The sequence below is a fragment of the Salvelinus namaycush genome, chromosome 22 (genome assembly GCF_016432855.1).
Source record: "Salvelinus namaycush isolate Seneca chromosome 22, SaNama_1.0, whole genome shotgun sequence".
In the NCBI taxonomy this organism is placed as follows: Eukaryota; Metazoa; Chordata; class Actinopteri; order Salmoniformes; family Salmonidae; genus Salvelinus; species Salvelinus namaycush.
In genome coordinates this window covers 28,663,896-28,689,874 of record NC_052328.1, presented here as the reverse complement: position 1 = coordinate 28,689,874, position 25,979 = coordinate 28,663,896, and the positions used below count along the sequence as shown (strand labels likewise).

Sequence of the window (25,979 nt, the reverse complement as noted above, 5' to 3'; positions counted from 1 at the left end):
CACATTGACAAAGGTGTCATCGTTCTCCTCAATGGCCTGCTTTATTTTGTACAGCCATATGTCATTCCTGACCCTCACCATTTCCACCACGGCCCACTACTGCTGGGCGGTCAGCACACAGCCACTGCCACCACCATTTGGTGTTCTGTCAATTCTGAGGGTAGAACAGACTATACTGTCAATAGATCATTCTGTAAGAACACTGTAAAACAAATGTGAATTTACATGCATTATAATATGTCATTACTGTCAATGTAATGGTAAAGCGTAGGGTATATCCTGCAGACTTACTGGTTTTCTTGGCTAAATGATCTCATGATCGAATAGACAGTTGATCTTATCAGATTGGAGTGAACTAATCTTGCAGACTTTGACATGGTAAGACCTCTGTTTACCACATGGTCAACAAAGATGGCCTGGACTTCATTAGACACAACAGTTCCCTGCCGTCAGCTCCCTCTCTCTGATGTCCATCTCTTTGACGGGGCCCATGCCCACCTCTTTGACCTCTTTGACGGGGCCCATGCCAGCTCTCTGACGGCCCCCTTGTCCACTAGCTCTTTGATTTCTTCCTCTCCCTTGCTGTCTATCTGCTCCATGTTGAAAGAAAAGGCAAGTGTTCACACACACACCTTTTATATGTTGACCAACTGTGGTTACCACTATGTGAAGTCAATTAGCAATAATGAATAGTCATTATGTATGTTTATGATGTATTATACATGTCATTTAGATGTGTATACTGTACAAACACACATTTTATTTATGTAGTTCTCAAAATCCATATAGTTGACAAACCAGTTTAAAATCTATAGGTTTACCAAACGGTTAAGTGATTAAACATGAAATGTAGTTGGATTAAGTGATGGTCAAATGTATTTAAACAAATTAGAAGAAAATCATATGAAAAGTATTGTGAGCATTGCATTATGAAAGGCAATTACTTTATATGAAAGGTATGTCTAAGTGAAACACTGATTAGGTTTGGTGAAAAAGTTATTTTGTGATTTTGTGTGTTGTATTTTGGCATTTGAAAATGTGCTTCAAGTTTGGTTAAAAACATTTTTGATGATCTGTTTTAAGTTTTGTACTATAAGTTGTGAAATGTTGCCACAGATGTGTGAAAATAGCACGAAAGCAATAAAAAATATATATTTTAAAGACATTTTATTGTCACAACATGATGTGAGGTCTGTACTCTGTGAGTTTGAGAGTTAATGCAGCTTCCTGAGCTAAATTTAACACTTTCCCTTGGAGGACATCTGTGGTTATGAGCTGTACATGACCAGGGTTCATTTCCTGTATAGAAAGGGGAGAGACAGAGAGAGTTCTTGTTGAGCGTAAAACCACATCAGACTGGGTTGTCGTCCAGAGGACCCTGAACCTTGAACCTGGTTTAAAGTGAGAGTCTGTGGAGGTCTTGGTCTAGTACCCATCACTACATCTCTGTAGTACACAACTCCTCAAATCTATCAACTTCTAGCATGTACATTTATGATATATAGTACCTTTGGAAAGTATTCAGACCCCTTGACTTGTTCCACATTTTGTTATGTTACAGCCTTATTCTAAAATGGATTAAATAAAAAAACTATCCTCAGCAATCTACACACAATACCCCATAATGACAAAGTGAAACAAGTTTTTCAGAAATTAAAAAAAGAATAAACAGAAATACCTTATTTACATAAGTATTCAGACCCTTTGCTATGAGACTCGAAATTGAACTCAGGTGCATCATGTTTCCATTGATCATCAGTGAGATGTTTCTACAACTGGTTTAGAGTCAACCTGTGGTAAATTCAATTTATTGGACATGATTTGGAAAGGCTCACACCTGTCTATATTAGGTCCCACAGTTGACAGTGCATGTCAGAGCCAAGCCATGAGGTCGAAGGAGTTATCCGTAGAGCAACGAGACAGGATTGTGTCGAGGCACAGATCTGGGGAAGGGTACCAAAAAATTTCTGCAGCATTGAAGGTCCCCAAGCACAGAGTGGCCTCCATCATTCTTAAATGTAAGAAGTTTAGAACCACCAATAACCACCTATAGCTGGCCGAAGGTCCAAACTCAGCAATAGGGGGAGAAGGAGGAAACATAGCGCCATCCCTACGGTGAAGCATGGTGGTGGTAGCATCATGCTAATGGGATATTTTCAGGCGGCAGGGACTCGGAGACTAGTCAGGATCGGGGAAAAGATGAACGGAACAAAGTACAGAGAGATCCTTGATGAAAACCTGCTCCAGAGCGCTCAGGACCTCAGACTAGGGCGAAGGTTCACCTTCCAACAGGACAATGAATCTAAGCACACAGGCAAGACAACGCAGGAGTGGCTTAAAGACAAGTCTCTGAATGTCCTTGAGTGGCCCATCCAGAGCCCGGACTTGAACCCAATCGAACATCTCTGGAGAGACCTGAAAATAGCTGTGCAGCAACGCTCCCCATCCAACATGACAGAGTTTGACAGGATCTGCAGAGAAGAATGAGAGAAAATCCCCAAATATAGGTGTGCCAAGCTTGTAGCGTCGTACCCAAGAAGACTTGATGCTGTAATCGCTGCCAAAGGTGCTTCAACAAAGTACTGAGGAAAGGGTCTGAATACTTACATAAATGTGAAATTTCCGTTTTTATTTGTAATACATTTGCAAACATTTCTAAAAATCTATTTTATGGGGTATTGTGTGTAGATTGCTGATGATAGTTTTTTTATAATACATGTTTTAATAAGGCTGTAACATAACAAAATATGGAAAATGTCAACGGGTCTGAATAATTTCTGAAGGCACTGTTTGTTATATACCGAAATATAGATTTTTCCCAATGGGAATGTGGTTCATTTTGCCCAATTATCTAATCTTGTAATCATTAGTGGCCTATGTTCCAGTAGAGAGTAAAAGGATAGTAGTGACTCTTGGTCCCAAGGAGCCCTTAGACAAAGCTGAAAGCTGAAATACATTGTAGTGACTATGATTTTGGGGTTAAACTAGTCTATATAATGCAATAGTTGCTCTCTGCCACTGAGGGGGGCATGTACACACAAACAGAAGCAGGAAGAGAGTTAAAGTGAGGTCTGTGAACACTAGGAAGTAGTAGTTCTCACTGGTGCCTTGGTCCTTGACACACATTTGTGCTCAGGTACCATTTAACATAACAGGCAGATTCTAACTCTCATGGCTCTTCATCTCTCCCTCCTCCTCCTCATCTTCTACAGACTCTCAGCAGGTAAGGGTAACATTTTTATTAATTAAGTTACCTGGGTCAATTCACTTTAAACACTGTATAATCAATCTCAATCATGAACAAACTGTTTAAAGTGTTGGATTAATTTGATTTTTAAACGTTTCCTCTGTAAAGATTATATTACATTTTAACTCTAATTGAAATGTGTTTTGTGTTGATGTGTCCACAGTGGGGTATGTGTCTGTGCAGACAGGAGGCTCCATCACCTTCCCATGTAGCTATGATCAGTATTACATAAACCATGTGAAATACTGGTGTAAAGGGTATGATTGGACTCGTTGCTCCTCTGTAGTACGCACTGACCATCCTAAGAGCCGTGGTAAGACCTCAATCTCTGATGACATCAACAAGAGAATCCTCACTGTGACCATGACTGACCTGAAGTCATGGGACTATGGGAATTACAGGTGTGTTGTGGAGATCAATGGAGGACCAGATATCAGGATACAATGGATCTACCTATCTGTCACTCCAGGTACGATCCCTTCACTGCTTGTATCTAGTAAAGTAGAATAAATAGTATTCAGCAATATCCAATGGATTGTCCTGTAAACCTGCAATGTCAAATACTAAATAATGACCCAATTATAAATAGCCTATTACAACAAATGCAATGAGAACTGTGTAACCACTCTGAAATTCATAGACAGATCTATACTGTACATCTATGTGCAATGAACTGACCATGTTTTGAAGCTGTACATTGTTTGTTTACAATTAGATTGCTTACAAACAGCTGAGTAAAACAAGATTATATTTTGGGTAATGATGGAGTAACAGAACTAAGCTTGTGAGGAAAGTTACATTCTTCAAGAATCAATGGCAATATATAATTATTATGAATTTAAAAGACCAAAAATAGATGTTCCAATCACAGAATGCAGCTTTAAGGAACTTGGAAGGAGCCTGTTGTAAAAGCACTTTCTTCTTCTCTGAATTCTTGTTTCTTACCTCTGTGTTCAGGTACTTCAGAACTCTATGTGGAACAACAGGAAGTGACTGGAGAAGGAGGAGGGAGTGTCACTGTTCATTGTTACTATAGTAACACTGGATTTATGAAGTGGTGCAGGATGGGTGGTGATGGTGTGATGTGGTATTCTTGGACTTTACATGGAACATCAGTGAAATTAAAGAGGACTAGTGAAGCCAACAACAGAAAAGCCTTAACAGTGACTATGAGTGAACTGAAGATGGAGAACACTGACTGGTATTGGTGTAGAGTGGGAGAACTAGAGATGCCTGTTCACATCACTGTCAGTCAACAAACTGCAACACAGAGAACCTCTAAGATGACCTCATGTTAGTAGATCAATCACATACTTTATGATCAATATGATTCACTTTGTTTTATCCACTGGCATCATCTGGAACTGATTGTAATATTAACTATGAATGTGATGTTGCTATACAACCTGACTATCTGGTTTACCATTAACTTCATTGATGATATTGTTGTTTAACCTCACAGCAACCCAAGATCCAACCCCTCAACAACCCTCTGCCTCTCCAACTGCTGAGCCTGTTCAGACTGACAACACAAGTCAAGGAGCTGAGGGGAACATGGAGGAAGTCCACCAGAGGTTATTATCACTCCTTCAGCTGTATTATCCCACATGTTGCTAGATAATATGAACACAGAGAAACATTACAATTCCATCATACACTACAACAGTTAATGATAACCAAACTGTCATGATCGTCTTGAGGACAATGAGTGGACCAAGGCGCAGCGTGTGAAAAATACATCTTCTTTTATTGGAAGACGAAAACAACAAACGTGAAGCTATAAAAGACTAAGTGCTAACATGCAACATAGACATAGACAACTACCCACAAAAGCCAACTGCCTATGGCTGCCTTAAATATGGCTCCCAATCAGAGACAATGAATGACAGCTGTCTCTGATTGAGAACCATTCAGGCAACCATAGACATACCTAGACACCTACACTCAAACACAAACCCATCTACTCTACCTAAACCCCCTATACCATACAACCACCCAAGACGAGACAAAAACACACAAACATCCCCCCTGTCACACCCTGACCTAACCAAACTATTACAGAAAACAAAGATAACAAAGGCCAGGGCGTGACACAAACACCCTCCCTAAATGCATATAGAGACTGTTATCACTTCCTCTTGGTTAGAACATCTCTGTGGTTGCCTTGTGAGAAGTAGCACAAATGTTGGTGTTATACTCACTCATGTGCAAGAACAAGTTGCACACTTAAAAAATAGTCATAATATCAATAATAATCATATCTCTTAATTTGCATGGTCAAACTGTCACAGCTGTTGAAAGGAGAGGACCAAGGTGCAGGGTGGTGAGCGTACATGTTCTTTATTTAGACAAGACGCCGAACAAAACAATAAACACTACAAAACAAACCGTGAAGCTAAAGGCTATGTGCCCTAAACAAAGTCAACTTCCCACAAAGACAGGTGGAAAAAGGGCTACCTAAGTATGGTTCTCAATCAGAGACAACGATAGACAGCTGCCTCTGATTGAGAACCACACCCGGCCAAACACAAAGAAATAGAAAACATAGAAATAAAGAAACAAGAATGCCCACCCTAGTCATACCCTGGCCTAACCAAAATAGAGAATAAAAGTCTCTCTATGGCCAGGGCGTGACACAAACTCCACACATGTGAATAGATAAATAATTGTTCCATGTATCACAACAAGTGCATACAACAAATGATCAATTTATAATGATCTATTTTACTTGTATTTTTAATTCAAGTTCGTGTTTGTAATCCATCAGGTCCATAGATGTGAAAGTCCTACTCATCTCTCTGGGCATGTTGGTGGTGGTGACAGCTGGTATCCTAGTAACATGGAAGATGTGGAGAAAACATAGTAAGTAGTCATTTTATGTGAATATAAAAAAGGAGAATAGTTTAGAACATACTAAATATATTAATATTGTGACCAACAGTATATTTCTTGCCTGTGATTCATCTTGAATGACAGAAAGTATTTGGAGGAATTGTCTTTAAGAAATCCATTCAGAGGTATTATTGTACTATAACAAACTCAGAAGTAGTTGATATCTCCCTCTCTTTATTCCAGAGGACAATAAGGCCAAGGACCAGACAACTAACAACTCAGTGGTAGGATACAGTTATTTTATTATATTCTTTTCAACCATCTGCAAATCTGCCATTTGACTCTAGTGTTACCTCTTCAGTTGATTATCAATGAGTTGACATAAAAGGTCCCATATTCTAATGGAACACATTAATGGAACCCAAAATATGGTGAAAAATACTGTTAAAAGACAGATAACAGGAAATTGTCAGTTCACTAAACATACATCTGAAACAAACTGTGGTTTAGGTGGTAAATAGACATGTCCTGTTTCTCTTTGCTATTTATTTCTTTGCAGTCTGCTGACTCTGAGCAGGACATTACATACAGCACAGTGACCCACACCAGAAAAACAGCACAGCAGGTACAAACTGAAAAACCTGGGTTTGGTCTGTGGAGATCTTGGACTAGAACCAATCACTCCATCTCTGCAGTGAGCCGGGGTTCTCTCTCTCTCTCTCTCTCTCTCTCTCGCTCTCTCTCTCTCTCTCTCTCTCTCTCTCTCTCTCTCTCTCTCTCTCTCTCTCTCTCTCTCTCTCTCTCTCTCTCTCTTCGATTTCTGCAGTGTGAGCTGGTGTTCTCTATCTCCCTCTCCTAACTAAATTAAATTACATTTAAAAAAATTGGCATTGGAAACATATGTTTACATTGCCAAAGCAAGTGAAATAGATAATAAACAAAGTGAAATAACAATACAACATTACAGTAAACATCACAATCACAAAAGTTCCAAAATACATTTCCAATGTCATATTATATCTATATATAGTGTTGCAATGATGTGCAAAGAGTTAAAGTACGAAAGGGAAAATAAATATACATAAAAATACGTTGTATAGGTTTTTCTTGTGGCAACAGTTCACAAATCTTGCTGCTGTGATTACACACTGTGGTATTTTAACCAATAGATATGGGTTTATCAAAATTGGATTTGTTTTCAAATTCTTTGTTGGTCTGTGTAATCTGAGGGAAATATGTGTCATACATTTGGCAGGAGGTTAGGAAGTGCAGCTCAGTTCACACCTCATTTTGTGGGCAGTGTGCACATAGCCTGGCTTCCCTTGAGAGCCAGGTCTGCTTCCAGCAGCCTTTCTCAATAGCAAGGCTATACATAGTTAAAGATTTCAATTTTTTTTCGGTCTGTCACAGTGATCAGGTATTCTGCCACTGTGTACTCTCTGTTTAGGGCCAAATAACATTCTAGTTTGCTCAGTTTTTTTGTAAATTCTTAACAATGTGTGAAGTAATTATGTTTTTGCTTTCTCATGATTTGGTTGGGTCTAGTTGTGTTGCTGTCCTAGGGCACTGTGGGGTCTGTATGTGTTTGTGAACAGAGCCCCAGGACCAGCTTGATGAGGGGACTCTTCTCGAAGATAATTTATCTGTAGGTGATGGCTTTGTTTAGGAAGGTTTGGGAATCGCTTCCTTTTGTGTGGTTGTAGAATGAACGTCTCTTTTCTGTATTTTGATCATTAGCGGGTATCGGCCTAATTCTGCTCTGCATGCATTATTTGGTGTTTTACATTGTACACTGAGGATATTTTTGCAGAATTCTGCATGCAGAGTCTCAATTTGGTGTTGTCCCATTTTGTGAATTCTTGTTGGTGAGGTGACCCCAGACCTCACAACCATAAAGGGCAATGGGTTCTATAACTGTTTCAAGTATTTTTAGCTAGCTCCAAATTGGTATGTAAAATGTGATGTTCCTTTTGATGGCATAGAAGGCTCTTCTTGCCTTGTCTCTCAGATCGTTCACAGCTTTGTGGAAGTTACCTGTGGCATTGATGTTTAGGCCAAGGTATGTATAGTTTTTTGTGTGCTCTAGGGCAACGGTGTCTTGATGGAATTGATATTTGTGGTCCTGGCAACTGGACCTTTTTTGGAAGACCATTATTTTTTGTCTAAATGAGATTTGCTATCACGGCCCAGGTCTGACAGAATCCGTGAAGAAGATCTAGGTGCTGCTGTAGGCCCTCCTTGGTTGGGGACAGAAGCACCTGATTAAGAGGAAACAGTTGACATTTGACTTCAGATTCTAGTAGGGTGAGGCCGGGTGCTGCAAACTGTTCCAGTGCCCTCGCCAATTCAGTGATATATATGTTGAAAAGTACAGATACAAAAAACAGCTACTTAAGTAGTTCTTTAAAGTATTTTTACTTGAGTACTTAACATCACTGGTCCTTGGTTCCAAATATTGGGGAATGTGCCAGAGCTGTGGATTATGTTATAGAGTTTAAGTATAGCCAATTGGAATTTGTGGTCTGTATACTTTATTATTTAATTTAGGATACCATCAGCCCCACAGGCCTTTTTGGGTTGGAAGGTTTGTATTTTGTCCTGTAGTTCATTCAACGTAATTGGACAATCAAGTGGGTCGTGGAAGTCTTTAATAGTTGATTCTAAAATTTGCTGTTTGTCCTTTGTTATAGAGCCAAACAGATTGGAGAAGTGGTTTATCCATACACCTCCGGATAGATAACTATTCGTGTTGTTGTTTGTTTAGAGTTTTCCAATTTTCCCAGAAGTGGTTAGATTCTATGGATTCTTCAATTACATTGAGCTGATTTCTGACGTGCTTTTCCTTCTTTTTCCGTAGTGTATTTCTGTATTGTTTTAGTGATTCACCATAGTGAAAGCGTAGGCTCAGGTTTTCTGAAACTCTGTTTTTGGTTGGATAGATGTCTCAATTTCTTTCTTAGGTTTTTGCATTCTTCATCAAACCATTTGTCATTGTTGTTAATTTTCTTAGGTTGTCTGCTTGACATTTTTACATTTGATATGGAAGCTGAAAGGCCAAATATACTGTTTAGTTTTTCTACTGCCAAGTTTACACCTTCACTATTACAGTGAAACATTTTGTCCAGGAAATTGTCTAGAAGGGATTGAATTTGTTGTTGACTAATAGTTTTTTGTTAGATTTCCACACTATGTTCCTTCTATCTATAGCATTTCTTAATATTATTCCGTTCCTTTGGCTTTGATGCCTCAAGATTGAGCATAGTTCTGTTCAAGTGGAGTGTGATTTTGCTGTGATGTGATAGGGGTCTCAGTGGACTGACTGTGAATTCTCTAAGAGACTCTGGGTTGAGGTCAGTGGTCTATAGTACTACTGCCAAGAGATGAGCTACAGGTGTACCTACCATAGGAGTCCCCTCGAAGCCTACCACTGACTATGTACATACCCAGCGTCCGACAGACCTGCAGGAGTTGTGACCCATTTTTGTTGGTTATGTTGTCGTAGTTGTGTCTAGGGGGGCATATGGGGGAGGGAATTCTCCAGGTAGGTGTTTGTCCCCCTGTGTGCTGAGGGTGTCAGGTTTTTGTCCAGTTCTGGCATTTAGGTCGCCACAGACTAGTACATGTCCCTGAGACTGCAAATTGTAGATCTCCCCCTCTAGGATGGAGAATCGGTCATCGTTAAAGCATAGGGATTCTATTGAGGGGATATAGGTAGTACACATGAGGACATTTTTTTCTGTAGAGATCATTTCATTATTAGTTTCTAGCCAGACGTAAAATGTTCCCTTTTTTGACTAATAGAGTGGGTTAGGTCTGCTCTATACGAAATTAGCATTCCCCCTGAGTCTCTCTGTTTCACACCTGGTAGTTTGGTGGATGGGACTACCAGCTCTCTGTAGCCTAGACGGCAACCAGTTGATCCATCTCCTTAATACCATGTTTCTTGTAGGATGACAATGTCTATATTTCCAATTTCTTTGATGAAGTCTGGGTTCCTGCTCTTAAGGCCAAAGGCAGATGACCTCAGACCTTGTATATTCCAGGATGAGATAGTTAATGCTTTGTGTTTCATAGTGTCTAGTGTTGTTTTTGAGTGGTTTAGGCCCGGACCATCACAGTAGGTGTGAGCAGAGCATGTTGAGCATCTCATACATACCTCTTAGGTTGCAGGATGGGGCTTGGGCGGGTGTAATAGTGGGGGTTTGGCCTGTTGCTCTGCTCACGGCTTGGGTGTGGGCAGAAGGGGCCTAGGTCTGATACGGGGGGCCTATAAAGGGTGTGGCCAGGGTTTGCTTGGAGTGGTCTTAGCTGATTGGGGTGTGGCTGGTGATGCTGTGGTCTGGGTGTAGGTCATCTTGGCGTGGATTCTCTAAGTGCAGGTCTTTCAGGAGGGGGTCTTACAGATCTGGGTTGGTGTCTCGCTGGTCTGGGCGGGGTGTCCGTTGCTCTGTTGCTCCTGTGTGAGTTGCTGGGGGTACGGTTGAGGGTGAAGTCCTTCAGGGTCCTGGTGAAAGTTGGGATTGCTGCTATCTAGAGGTGGACCTGTTCATATACGCTGTTGGAATGGTAGGACAATGAGATATAAGGTTTTGAGGCATAGCCCCGCGAAATGCTTGCAATCAACTGCTGTTTGGTGGCAGGGTGAAAGTGTTTTTGCCATCTCTGCAGTTTGAACTGGAGTTCTCTCTCTCTCTCTGCTGCAGTGTGAGCTGAGTATCTGAAGATCCTCTCTCTTCCTATGCATGTAGCCATGTGTTTACCTTCTGTGCAGTCCATTTCTCAGAGGCCAAACCCAGAGAGCCACCATGACGTGATGTACAGCACTGTGATGCCTGATCAGTTCAGGACAGCAGAGAAGGTCAGCATATGGCTACAAGCATCTCGGCTCTTAGACAACATTATTACTGTTACTCATAAAATGTCATAGCCTTAGCAAATGTACATCTGTTTAGAAAACAATTGTATTTACAGTATCATTTTTTGTCTTGGAATAAGCAATAGGTTCACTAAAACAATAAATTTTTGTTATTTGTGTCTCTATCAGCAGGATCCATTTCTTGAAGCTGATGATGATGTCACATACAGCACTGTCATCCTCCAGCACAAGGCCCAACTAAAAGGACAGACCAAGGTAAAGCTTTTCTACTGATTATCCTCAGCTAGTATTATGTTATCAGAAACAACAGTAGGTGATTGTTTCCTCAGTGTTAATATAGTCATGGTTATGTCACCATTATAGCTGTAGGCCTAATATATCACCTTTATGTTACATATCACAATTATAACTGTCTACACTTTTTAATTTCACTGAGAACTGTGTTTTTATAGTGTTCTCTCCATCATGACAGAAGTGTCCCTGTTCACCTCTCTCCCTGTTCCTCCTCTGTAGTCAGCAGAACCAGATGATAATGTGGTCTACAGCTCACTAGCTCTACAGGTGACCACACAGGTCAGTGTTGGTGTCTCCTCTGTCTGTTGTACCAGATGATGCTGATCTCTCAACAAAGATACAGACAACACTACATTACTATGTGTAGTAAACATCACTCTTTAACCACACACATCTTTATCAGTGTATTTGTTTTGCTGCATGTATAACTTTATTATCACATTGTGACCAGCTAAACTCATTGTTATCAGTGTGTGTCCATAACATTACAGTGTGGACTGTACCTGGGTTTAGGTTGACGTTGCCCCTAGATACTGATCTTGGATCAGATTTCAATTTTTTCCCACCAAAGGTTAAGGTTAGGATAGGAGGAGGGGAAACTGATCCTAGATCTGTGCCTAATGGAAACATAACCATGGAGAATGTGACTGAATGTTTCACTTCCTCTCCAGCAGAGGGCAGCAGCACAATAGTAACTGACTGAGAAGACCTCGGTCGAGTCCTTTTACTGGAAGGACAGAACACTCCCCTCTCCTGTGTTACATCATCTATCTGCCTCCAATATGCTTCTGTCATACCTCTTAACCCACCCCAGAAAGACCCCTCTATTCTTTAGTGTAATAAAACAGTCTGCTGTGTTTGTTGTGATTATCATTATCATTATCTCTTATTTCTTACATCATGATCTTATTGATCTCATCTAGTTTAATGTCCTATGCCTGTAACTAATCATGATCAAACGTGTATTCAGATCTTAGTATACTGAACTGCAATAATAACATTTACTATATATTGCCCAATGGACATTGAGGGTTCAATGCAATTGTTACATCTATTTATAGCAAATATTTGTAGGAATTACACAGAAGCATTTTCTTTTTGCAAATCATGTTATATTTATTGGGAATCACTGAAATTTTCATTACATTTTTTGGGGGTAGATCAGCTTTAATATTGCAGATAGATTGTGGCTTCTATCAATCTAATTGTCTGCATCATTTCCAATCCCCCATATATATATATATATATATATATATATATAGAGAGAGAGAAACTCAGCAATTAAAAGAAATGTCCCTTTTTTCAGGACCCTGTCTTTCAAAGATAATTCGTACAAATCCAAATAACTTCACAGATCTTCATTGTAAAGGGTTTAAACAGTTTCTCATGCTTGTTCAATGAACCATAAATAATTAATGAACATGCACCTGCGGAACGGTCGTTGAGACACTAACAGCTTACAGACGGTAGGCAATTTAGGTCACAGTTATGAAAACTTAGGACACTAAAGAGGCCTTTCTACTGACTCTGAAAAACACCAAAAGAAAGATGCCCAGGGTCCCTGCTCATCTGCGCCTTAGGAATGCTGCAAGGAGGCATGAGGACTGCAGATGTGGCCAGGGCAAAAAATTGCAATGTCCATACTGTGAGACGCCTAAGACAGAGCTACAGGGAGACAGCTGATCATGCTCGCAGTGGCAGACCATGTGTAACAACACCTGCACAGGACTGGTACATCACACTTGTGGGACAGGTACAGGATGGCAACAACAACTGCCCGAGTTACACCAGGAACGCACAATCCCTCCATCAGTGCTCAGACTGTCCGCAATAGGCTGAGAGAGGCTGGACTGAGTGCTTGTAGGCCTGTTGTAAGGCAGTTCCTCACCAGACATCACCGGCAACAACATCGCCTATGGGCACAAACCCACCATCGCTGGACCAGAAAGGACTGGCAAAAAGTGCTCTTCACTGACGAGTCGCGGTTTTGTCTCACCAGGGTGATCGTCGGATTCGCGTTTATCGTCAAAGGAATGAGCGTTATACCGAGGCCTGTACTCTGGAGCAGGATCGATTTGTAGGTGGCGGGTCCGTCATGGTCTGGTGCGGTGTGTCACAGCATCATCGGACTGAGCTTGTTGTCATTGATGGCAGTCTCATTACTGGGAAGACATCCTCCTCCCTCATGTTGTACCCTTCCTGCAGGCTCATCCTGACATGACCCTCAGGCATGACAATGCCACCAGCCATACTGCTCGTCCTGTGCGTGATTTCCTGCAAGGTCAGGAATGTCAGTGTTCTCCCATGGCCAGAAAAGAGCCTGGATCTCAATCCCATTGAGCACGTCTGGGACCTGTTGGATCGGAGGGTGAGGGCTAGGGCCATTCCCCCCAGAAATGTCCGGGAACTTGCAGGTGCCTGGTGGAAGAGTGGGGTAACATCTCACAGCAAGAACTGGCAAATCTGGTGCAGTCCATGAGGAGGAGATGCACTGCAGTACTTAACTTCTTGAGAATACAGGGGGTGCTATTTTCCCATTAGCATAATTTGCTCAACAGATTAAACTGCCTCTTATTCAATTATTGCTCTTACTACATGCATATAAATAATACCATTGGAAAGAAAACAATCTCTAGTTTCTAAAACCGTTTCAATTTTGTCTCTGAGTGATACAGAAGTCATTTCACAGCACTTTCCATGACCAAGAACATAAAATCAAGATGTGTTATGCTGGCTTCAAAGCTCTGCCTATATATGGTCGTGCCCCCTATGACCCGAAACACACCTCATTCGCCTTCCTCTGGGTGTCAAGAAGACGTCAGAGGAGAAATTCTTTGTTTATCTGGTACTGACGTGAAATAAGACCTATTTCTTTGGCGTGACCGACAACTTCCGGTTTGCTGATTCGCACGAGTTGGAGCTGCGATTGTGTACTGTTTTGCTGGCGTTATGGATGAAAACTATCTCCGTGTCGAATTTTGTTTGATACATGTGACCATATCATCGTAATGTATGTTTTTTCAATATAGTTTAATCAGATTATTTGAATTTTTTTGGGAGTTTTGCGGTGTTCCGTTGTCACAATTTATTTACATTTGAGAGATCTGTGCCACTCGACCGGTACCTGTGCTAAATGGAGTGGGAAAGGAAGATTTCTGAACGGAACCAACGACTCATCTTGACAAAGGACACTTTGATCAACATTCTGATGAAAGATCAGCCATAGTAAGACCCAATTTACGATGTTATATCATATCTGTTGTGCATGTGAACTGACCGTGGGCGCCTAGCCGAATCTGCCTTGTATAGCTATGCTAATTTAGCGCTACATTTTGTTTTCGTTATAAAACATTTAATAAATCTGAAATATTGTTTGGATTCACCAGATGTTGGGCTTTCAATATCTGTACGCTGTGTATTTTTCTGAAATGTTTTAAGATGAGTAATTCGTTATATGACGTTGGTCTCTGTAATTGTTCTGGCTGGGTCAGCACTATTTCAGATTGCAGCTGCAATGTAGAACTGTGATTTATACCTGAAAAATGCACATTTTTCCCCAAAAAAACTATGCTATACCATAAATATGTTATCAGACTGTCATATTATGAAGTTGTTTCTTGGTTAGTGGCTATATATATTTTTATCTAGTCGAATTAGTGATAGCTACTGACGCAGGAAAAAGCTGTTGGGAGTAAAAAAATCGTGTCCTTTGCTAACGTGGTTAGCTAATAGATTTACATATTGTGTCTTCCCTGTAAAACATTTTAAAAATCTGAAATGGTGGCTTTATTCACAAGATCTGTATCTTTCATTAGGTGGCTTGGACTTGTGATTTAATGATATTTAGATGCTACTATTTAATTGTGACGCTATGCTAGCGATGCTAATCAGTGTGGGGGGGGTGGGGGGTGATCCCGGATCCGGGGTTGAGGCTCGTTAGAGGTTAATGCAGCTGGTGGCCACACCAGATACTGACTGTTACTTTTGACCCCCTCTTTGTTGCGGGACACATTATTCCATTTCTGTTAGTCAAATGTCTGTGGAACTTGTTCAGTTTATGTCTCAGTTGTTGAATCTTGTTATGTTCATACAAATATTTACACATTTTAAGTTTGCTGAAAATAAACACAGTTGACAGTGAGGACATTTCTTTTTTTGCTGAGTTTACATATACACACATGGACAACAACACTTAGGCTTCTACTTCCAGCTTTAAATACATTTTACTGGCACAGTATATTTTACATTAGTTATCTTTAGTTTGTTTTTAGTCCTTCAGCTTTCCTCAACCCCTCCCATCTATCTCTGAAGACCATCCAGTTTTTTATATTTGCTATATATTTTCCAACTGTGCTGTTTCATAAAAGTTCTGAACCTACTGTAGCAGGTTCAAGGGTGTGGGGTTTCCACGTCAAGAAGTTCAATAACCAAACACGCACAAGGAGCACAACTAGAATGCAAATGGGAAGTTTATTAGGAAGATTTGCACACTGGGGAAAGGGGGGGAATTCACCAACCATTTCACAGTCCACAAACCGTTCTGGTTGTCTGTTCCGTTCTCCAGGGGTAATCCTAAAACTCATGTCCTCAGCCAAACTGGTTCAGTACACAGTGGTGGGTAATCACACAGCCATTTGTCTCTTCTCTCACTTCCCTCTCTGTTCTCTGCCTCTTTGAGCAGGCCACTTCCTCTTTTATCCCCACAGACTTGCCTCATTAGGGCAAGAAGTCTATATAAGGCTCGGGGGTGGCGCCAGTGGGCTGCAAGATATCTCCCTTCAATAACCACTCCCCTCACCTCTCCCTGCAGTCTGCCACACTATATACAAAATCAGAACTGTTTGTGGTGGCCAATGAGAACTCAAGTGTCCTGGTCTCTGTCTGCCAAAATAAATGATTAACCCAAGTGGAGAGTTGAAGGACAATTGTAAATGGGTTCCTGCGGTTCAAACCAAATCTGTTAAAGTATGAGGGAGGGGGGTTATTAACAATGGGGGCATTTATGATATGTTGCTGTTTAAGTACCCTAAGTTGGTATCCATCAACAATTACTTTGATTAATTCATGGCACCTTTTATTATGTTATTTAGAATATTATTTATCATTTTGAATGTATTGTATTTTTTATTGAATTTGAATGTTTCTGTAGGAGGGGCTATGGCCATTTAAAGGCTGGGGTTGAGCTCGTCCCGGACCCGGAGTCGTGGGCAGACCATGATAAGCAGATTCCATTAGCTTCCATAGCCACAGAGTCAGATTCCACAGCCACAAAGTCAGATTCCACAGACACATTTTATTAAAGGTTAGGGTTAAGGTTAACGGTGTGGTTAGGTTAGGGTTAAGGTTAACAGTGTGGTTAGGTTAGGTTAAGGTTAACAATGTGGTTAGATTAGGGTTAAGTTTAACAGTGTGGTTAGGTTAGTCTTAAAGTTAGGTTTAAAATAAAATTTTAAGAAGATCAAATGTAGAAATGAGCGGGTTTTATGACTTTCTGACTATGGAACTTCATGATGACCCGAGTGTCGCAGCGGTCTAAGACACTGCATCTAAATTCAAGAAGTGTCACTACAGTCCCTGGTTCAAATCCAGGCTGTATCACATCTGGCTGTGATTGGGAGTCTCATAGGGCAGTGCACAATCGGCCCAGTGTCGTCCGAGTTTGGCTAACGTCCCACTTGGCCAAAATCCAGAAAAAAAGTAGCACGCCAAATTCAAATATATTACTATAAAAATCAATCTTTCATGAAATCACACATGAAAGACACCAAATTAAAGCTACACATGTTGTGAATCTGTTGTGCTCATGTTAGCTCAGTACATAGCCACAGAAAAACACAGCCATTTTCCCAGCAAAAGATAGCTTTCACAAAAACCAGAAATAGAGATAAAATTAATCACTAACCTTTGAACATCTTCATCAGATGACACTCATATGACATCATGTTACACAATACATTTATGTTTTGTTCGATAATGTGCATATTTATATCCACAAATCTCGGTTTACATTGGTGCCATGTTCAGAAATGCCTCCAAAATATCTGGAGTAATTACAGAGAGCCACGTCAAATAACAGAAATACTCATCATAAACTTTGATGAAAGATGCATGTTTTACATATAATTAAAGATACACCTGTTCCTAATGCTACCGCTGTGTCAAATTTAAAAAAAACTTTACGTAAAAAGCACACCATGCAATAATCTGAGACGGTGCTCAGATAGTAACAACATTTCTCCGCCATGTTGGAGTCAACAGAAATACGAAATTACATCATAAATTTTCCCTTACCTTTGATTATCTTCATCAGAATGCAGTGCCATGAATCCTAGTTCCACAATAAATCGTTGTTTTGTTCGATAATGTCCATTACTAGTGTCCAAATAGCTAATTTTGCTAGCACGTTTAGTTCACGTGTCCAAATTCTGGCGCCGGTCCAGGCGAACTCGGACGAAAACTTCTAAAAGTTATATTCCAGGTCGAATAAACTGGTCAAACTTAGTAGAGAATCAATCTTCAGGATGTTGTTATCATTTATATCCAATAAGGTTCCAACCGGATAATTCTTTTCAGTCTCTATAAGTAATGGAACGCAAGACGATATAATGAGGAAAGCGCGTGACCAGGAACTGGCAATCTGCCAGACCACTGACTCATTCCCCTCCCATCCGGTCCCACAACACAGCATAAGCTTCATTCCACATTCTACTGACTGTTCACATCTAGTGGAAGGCGTATGAAGTGCAAACAGATCCATATATTACAGGGAATTGAATAGGCAAAGACTTTAACAATGACCACTCTCAGAATTTTCACTTCCTGTTTGGATTTTTTCTCAGGTTTTTGCCTGCCATATGAGTTCTGTTATACTCACAGACATCATTCAAACAGTTTTAGAAACTTCAGAGTGTTTTCTATCCAAAAGTAATAATAAGTAATATATAATAATAAGCAGTTCACTATGGGCACGCAATTCATCCAAAAGTGAAAATGCTGCCCCCTATCCTAGAGAAGTTAACTGACTTGCCTAGTTAAATAAAAAATAATAATAGTGCATTCATGTGCCTGTCAAAATTTCACATTTCAAATACGACCTTGTTTCAGTCATGTGCTATTTGGGGATTTGGTCAGAACAATTGTCATCTTTTGCTTGAAAATGTTCCTAGGTCAGTGGTGAAACGTCACAACTCGGCAACTCGGGCAGCAACATTTTCTAATTTTTCTCTTGTAATTCCGATTTGGAGGGTCATTCAAGTGAAAATACCTAGTCAGAACTAGGAATTTCACAGAACTCCGAAAGCACATGAACGTGGCAATGAACCTTTGACAAAGAAGCATGCAGTGTTTAGCGCAGGGACGTCACTGGAGATTGATGGGGGGGGCTAAGCCTCTTTTAGGGGGGTCTGTTTATTGTTAGCTAGCAGTCTCAAGCCACAGAAGTAGCTAACGTTAACTTAAATGTTAGCTACAAGTAGGCCTAACGGTGCATGTACACTAGATAGTGGTAAATTGCCGCGTGCCGCTTAGGCCGCCCCTTGTGACTCGCTTGTGGGCGTGCTGGCAGCATATGGCAGCACGTTCGATTGTGCGTCAAGAATTCAGTATAGCAAGTTTGTATGAAGGTCTGGTTATTAAATGGGTACATTTACAGATAGGTCCGTTTTGCATTTCACCTCCTGATTGATGACTAACAATGTTAGAATAAAAAATAAAAACAAGGCTTAAACATGCTCTCTCCATCTCTCTCGTCTGCAGATATGTTTTGATGTATGAGGATGCCAACCACCAGTCCCATCATCGCCACCTCACCTCTTTTAAGATAATAGTGTCTCTCGTTGGCCCAAAGGTTATGTAATTGTGATGAACAGAGAGAATATTTAGGTAGCACTGTGATTCATTAATCATGTGCTGCCTTTCCTGCTCCTATGTGCTTACCTCTTTCCCTTTCTGTCTTTTACACCTCTTTCTTCCTCTGTTTTTTATAATGCATTACTGGGTGCATTGAACGTGATTGAACTTGTATTTATAACACTTGGATAAATGAGCTTTTCAATAAAGCATTTCACATTCTCTACTGGCTGAAATTAAGTCTCATTTGATGAAATACTCCACCTATCCTGTGTTTATCAGATCAATGCAGATGAAGGGCATTAGGTATTGAGATGAACCGGTTTTAGAGTATTTACATGATGCATAGGAAGTGTAGTGTACTGTTTTTAAATTCTATTTCTATATATATGAATTACAAATCAGCCTTTAACTATTTAAATCCTGTTTCTCGTCTATTAGTTACAATGTGTAACCATTGATGTCTTAGGACCAAGATTGTTAAACACTGTTGAAGCGTATAATTGTAATATGTACAGTTGAAGTCGGAAGTTTACATACACTTAGCTTGGAGTCATTAAAATTTGTTTTTCAACCACTCCACAAATTTCTTGTTAACAAACTATAGTTTTGGCAAGTCGGTTAGAACATCTACTTTGTGCATGACTCAAGTAATTTTTAAGCAATTGTTTACAGACAGATTATTTCACTTATAATTCACTGTATCACAATTCCAGTGGGTCAGAAGATTACATACACTAAGTTGACTGTACCTTTAAAACTTCTTGTCAATAGGCGGGCGCTGTTTTCACTTTGGAAAAAATCGTGCCCAATTTAAACGGCCTCGTACTCTATTCTAGATCATACAATATGCATATTATTATTACTATTGGATAGAAAACACTCTCAAGTTTCTAAAACTGTTTGAATTATATCTGTGAGTAAAACAGAACTCATTTGGCAGCAAACTTCCAGACAGGAAGTGAAAATTCTGAAAATGGGGCTCTGTGTCAGGGCCTGCCTATTCAACTGGCTTATATTTATCGATATACATGCACTTCACACTAGATGTCAACAGGCAGTGGAAGGTGGAATGGGGTGTCTAGCTTGATCTGAGGTCGAACAAGAGCTTTTGGAGTGGCAGGTCAGCCATTTTGTCAGTTTTCCAAGGCGCGAGAAGGACCTCGACATTGCCTTCTGAAAAGCGTTCGGTTTACACGGCGAATATCTCCAGCGCTGATTTTATTTGATACATATTAGAAAAACATCATAAAGTAGGTTTTTTCAACCGAGTTTCATCAGTTTAAACAGCTTGGAAAATTCCAGAAAATTATGTCATGGCTTTAGAAGCTTCTGATAGGCTCATTGACATCATTTGAGTCAATTGGAGGTGTACATGTGGATGTATTTCAAGGCCTACCTTCAAACTCAGTGCCTCTTTGTTTGACATCATGGGAAAATCAAAAGAAATCAGCCAAAATTGTGGACCTCCACAAGTCTGGTTCATCCTTGGGAGCAATTTCCAAATGTCTGAAGGTACCACGTTCATCTGTACAAGCAATAGTATGCAAGCATAAACACCATGGGACCACGCAGCCGTCATACCGCTCAGGAAGGAGACGCGTTCTGTCTCCTAGAGATGAACGTACTTTGGTGCAAAAAGAGCAAATCAATCCCAGAACAACAGCAAAGGACCTTGTGAAGATGCTGGAGGAAACAGGTACAAAAGTATCTATATAAACAGTAAAACGAGTCCTATATCGACATAACCTGAAAGACCGCTCAGCAAGGAAGAAGCCACTGCTCCAAAACTGCCATACAAAAGCAGGACTACGGTTTGCAACTGGACAATGGGGACAAAGATCGTACTTTCTGGAGAAATGTCCTCTGGTCTGATGAAACAAAAATAGAACTGTTTGGCCATAATGACTAGAGGTCGACCGATCATGATTTTTCAACGCCGATACCTATTATTGGAGGACCAAAAAAAGCAGATACCGATTAACTTCTCTTATCTACGGATACCGGATGCGGGTTTGAATTCGACAACATACGGTGATCGTCACAAATAGTCATATTAAACATTCCTGAAAATACAAGTGTCTCACATGCTTCAAAAGCCTAGAATCTTGCTAATCCAACTGCGTTGTCAGATTTAAAAAAGGATTTACTGCGAAAGAATACGATGCGATTATCTGAGCACAGAGCCCCATACCAAACTACTTTTTCAACCAGCACAGGCGTAACAAAATCACAGATAGCAATGAAATAAATCGTTTACCTTTTGAAGATCTTGCTCTGTTTGCAATCCCAAGGCTCATTGTTACACAATGAATGGTCTTTTGTTCAGTTAAATCCATTTTTATAGCCTAACACGAAACATTTTGTGAACGCTTATCTCGTTGAATTTTGTGTCATTCAATTTTCGACGAAATATTCGATGGAAATACACAGACTAAACCTGACTTTATCCAGTCATGTTTGGTTTCCTTGCAATCAACTGTTTGTTTGTAACACAACAAAACTTGATCGGTCATTTCGCTGGACGTATTGACCCGAAAAAAACGATTGGAAGACAACAAGTAACAACCTCATTGTGCACCAATTACATGACCGCTGTTTTGTTGATTGACTGTATTTTAACCCGATGACCACTGATCGTTTTGAAATCTAGCTGGGTAGATAGCCAATGAGCAGAGGTAAACGACAATATCTAATGTGTTTGTGTTTTGGAAGACCAACCCATGTAGTAAACTCCGGCGTAAAGATCGTCATTCGCCATTGAAGTTTCATACTGGAAGTAGCCAAACTCATTACGCACAGCACTGTTTTGGTAACAAGCATCTTCAGATGTTTATATATTTCGAAAATCATGGCGAATAAGTCAGGGAAAGCTAAATCTAAGACTAGATATACGAATGTAGACAAAATTATAGAGGAAATTGATCGTGAAAGGGAAACATATGCTTTTGGAAGACGACTCAGTTAGCGACCATGACTGAAATGGAAGCATATTTTTTGAACGGAGAGGACATTGTTTTGGACTGGTAAGTTCTTCTCATGCTAATGCCGTTGTTTGAAATTAATAATATAAAATATTATTTGTGATTGTTTTTACATTTTATTTGCAATATATAAAAATGTAATGAAATGTGTAAAGTACACATTGGCTATACTTCCTCCAGCGCATGCTTCCTCAACTCAGTCTACATATTATGGATTAGAGGGAGCATGGTCGAGATGCGTGTGTCTGCCGCCAACGTGTCCATCCCCAACGTCTGAAGCTGGTTCATCCAGTTGGACCCCTGCTGTCTCTGGCTCCACACCTCCCGGGCCATCTAGAGGTAAACTGTTCATATTTACTCTTGAGGGCTATATAAATAGATTTGATTTGATAGAGGACTGAGGGTCTTCCAAATATTGAAAGTGTGTAAATAGTTACCCATGTTATTTTGTAAATGTAAATATTTTAATTCTTTATATTTTTTTCCCTTTTTTTTCTTTTTTTTTCTCTCCATTTTTTGGGGGGGTGTGTTAGAATACCATTTTGGTATTTTGTATATAGTTATTTGTTTCAAAATGTATACCTTCACCAATTTGGCCACTTGGATACATTTGGGCTACTTGTGTGGGACACCTGGGTGACTTCATGATAAATGTCATGTAGCACACTCATTTTGGAAGTTATCATTCTGAAACTTTGCACAAGTACTGTTGCCCTCTTATGTTTTTCACTGAAATTGTCCCCATATTCATATCTGAATGTTTGTTTTATCTTGTTCATTTTAAAGATGATGATACAACAATTAAAAAGAAAAAAACGTATGTTTTTTTCATTGTATTATCTAAACCAGATCTATTGTGTTATATTCTCCTACATTCAATTCACATTTACACAAACTTCAGAGTGTTTTCTTTCAAATGGTACCAAGAATATGCATATCCTTGCTCCTGGGCCTGAGCTAGAGGCAGTTAGATTTGTGTATGTCTTCAGGCGGAAATTGAAAGAAAGGGGGGGTAGCTGTTAATCGGCCAATAAAAAAAAAGAAGAAGTTTATTATAGAAATATACATTTGTAATAATGACAATTACAACAATACTGAATGATCACTTTTTTATTTTAACTAAATATAATACATCAATAAAATCAATTTAGTCTCAAATAAATAATGAATAATGTTCAATTTGGTTTAAATAATGCAAAAACAAAGTGTTGGAGAAGAAAGTAAAAGTGCAATATGTGCCATGTAAAAAAGCTAACGTTTAAGTTTGTTTCTCAGAACATGAGAACATATGAAAGCTGGTGGTTCCTTTTAACATGAGTCTTCAATATTCACAGGTAAGAAGTTTTAGGTTGTAATTATTATAGGAATTATAGGACTATTTCTTTCTATACCATTTGTATTTCATTTACCTTTGACTATTGGATGTTCTTATAGACACTATAGTATTGCCAGCCTAATCTAGGGAGTTGATAGGCTTGAAGTTATAAACAGAGCAATGCTTGAAGCACAGCGAAGAGCTGCTGGCAAATGCAGGAAAGTGCTGTTTGAATGAATGCTTACGAGCCTGCTGCTGCCTTTACCGCTCATTCATACTGCTCTATCAAATATCAAATCATAAACTTAATTATAATATAATAACACACAGAAATACGAGCCTTAGGTAATTAATATGGTCAACTCCGGAAACTATTATTTAGAAAACAAAACGTTTGTTCTTTCAGTGAAATACGGAACCGTTCCGTATTTTATCTAACGGGTGTCATCCATAAGTCTAAATATTGCTGTTACATTGCACAACCTTTAATGTTATGTCATAATTATGTACAATTCTGGCAAATTAATTACGGTCTTTGTTAGGAATAAATGGTCTTCACACAGTTCGCAACGAGCCAGGCGGCCCAAACTGCTGCACAGAAAGCAAGAGAAGTGACACAATTTCCCTAGTTAAAATAAATTCATGTTAGCAGGCAATATTAACCTCTAATTCCTCCCAAACCCGGATCCGGGAGCACCCCCATCAGTAAAAAAGCTGACTAGCATAGCCTAGCATAGCGTCACAAGTAAATACTAGCATCTAAATATCATTAAATCACAAGTCCAAGAAACCAGATGAAAGATACACATCTTGTGAATCCAGCCATCATTTCTGATTTTTAAAATGTTTTACAGGGAAGACACAATATGTAAATATTAGCTAACCACGTTAGCAAAAGACACCACTTTTTTTACTCCACCATTTTTTTACTGCATCAGTAGCTATCACAAATTCGACCAAATAAAGATATAAATAGCCACTAACCAAGAAACAACTTCATCAGATGACAGTCTGATAACATATTTATTGTATAGCATATGTTTTGTTAGAAAAATGTGCATATTTCAGGTATAAATCATAGTTTACCATTGCAGCCACCATCACAACTCTCACCAAAGCAACTAGAATAACTACAGAGACCATCGTGTATTACCTAAATACTCGTCATAAAACATTTATGAAAAATACACAGCGTACAGCAAATGAAAGACACAGATCTTGTGAATCCAGCCAATATTTCTGATTTTCTAAGTGTTTTACAGCGAAAACACAATATAGCGTTATATTAGCTTACCACAATAGCAAACACACAACAGCATTGATTCAAGCCAAAAATAGCGATAACGTATAAACCACCAAAATATATTAATTTTTTCACTGACCTGCTCAGAATTCTTCAGATGACAGTCCTATAACATCATATTACACAATGCATATAGAGTTTGTTCGAAAATGTGCATATTTAGCGGCACAAATCGTGGTTATACAATGAGAAAAGTAGCCAAGCTGCCAAGAAAATGTCGGGAGAAATCTTGGGAGAGGCACCTATTCTAATCGATAAATAATCATAAACTTGACTAAAAAATACAGGTTGGACAGCAAATTAAAGATAAATTAGTTCTTAATGCATCCGCTGTGTTAGATTTTTAAAATTAACGTTACTGCGCATACAGCGTGCGCTAAAGCGAGACCGCACCGAAATTCATGGCGTATTTATTGTTTAACATTTGTCAACATAAATACGAATTAACAGCATAAAGACTTCTTACTATTTGACGAGCTTCCATCAGAATTTTGGGCAAGGTGTCCTTTCTCCAGAACAATCGTCTTTTGGTTGAAAGATGTCCTCTTCTCCTGTAGAAATAGCAGCTAACGCTAGCTATGTGCAGGAGAGGTGTCCAACTCGTGAAAGCGCGTGACTAAGAAATTCCCGAAAATCGCAATAAACTGATATAAACTGCTATAAGTCGGTTTAAATTAACTACCTTATGATGTCTTTAACACCTATAACGAATAAAAACATGACCGGATATATCTAAAGGCCTATAACCGGAGCGTTCTAGAGCCACAGCCAGATGTCCTTCCTGCGCCAGAGCGAAGTGAAAAATGGCCGGACACTTTGTTCCGATGTGTTTTATAAGCTTTCAGTTCTGCCTAGCAACCCCATTTCAACTCTCACTATTCACTGACACCCAGGGGAAGACGTATGCAGTGCATCTCAACCAATAGAAGACAGGCAGATTTATAAACAGATCTCAGAACAGCAAGAAGATTTATGCATTCTCACATCCTCATAGGAAAAATGCTCTAACTCGAGTTCTGTTTCACTCACAGATATAATTCAAACGGTTTTAGAAACTAGAGAGTGTTTTCTATCCAATAGTAATAATAATATGCATATTGTACGAGCAAGAATTGAGTACGAGGCAGTTTAATTTGGAAACGAAATTATTACAAAGTGCAAATAGCACCCCCTATTGAGAAGAAATATGCAGGTTTAAAAATATATACTTGTGTATTGATTTTAAAGAAAGGCGTTGATGTTTATGGTTAGGTACACAATGGTGAATCGACAGTGCTTTT

General features: G+C 39.5%; 1 protein-coding gene across 1 annotated transcript; it reads left to right on the top strand.

The window, feature by feature from the left end:
• The first annotated feature begins 3,171 nt into the window (after positions 1–3,171).
• On the top strand, positions 3,172–15,819 carry LOC120017824 (polymeric immunoglobulin receptor-like). Its single transcript, XM_038960793.1, has 9 exons — positions 3,172–3,229; positions 3,411–3,716; positions 4,205–4,540; positions 4,710–4,821; positions 6,015–6,109; positions 6,323–6,363; positions 11,127–11,210; positions 11,469–11,528; positions 15,814–15,819. The coding sequence occupies exons 1-9, from the start codon at positions 3,172–3,174 to the stop codon at positions 15,817–15,819; spliced, it is 1,098 nt and encodes a 365-aa protein (XP_038816721.1).
• The last annotated feature ends 10,160 nt before the right edge of the window (positions 15,820–25,979 follow it).

Coding starts and splice junctions, on each gene's coding strand:
- LOC120017824 (XM_038960793.1), top strand. CDS start 3,172: ATGGCTCTTCATCTCTCCCTCCTCCTCCTCATCTTCTACAGACTCTCA. Junction 3,717..4,204: donor CTACCTATCTGTCACTCCAG/GTACGATCCCTT, acceptor CTCTGTGTTCAG/GTACTTCAGAACTCTATGTG. Junction 6,110..6,322: donor GAAGATGTGGAGAAAACATA/GTAAGTAGTCAT, acceptor TCTTTATTCCAG/AGGACAATAAGGCCAAGGAC.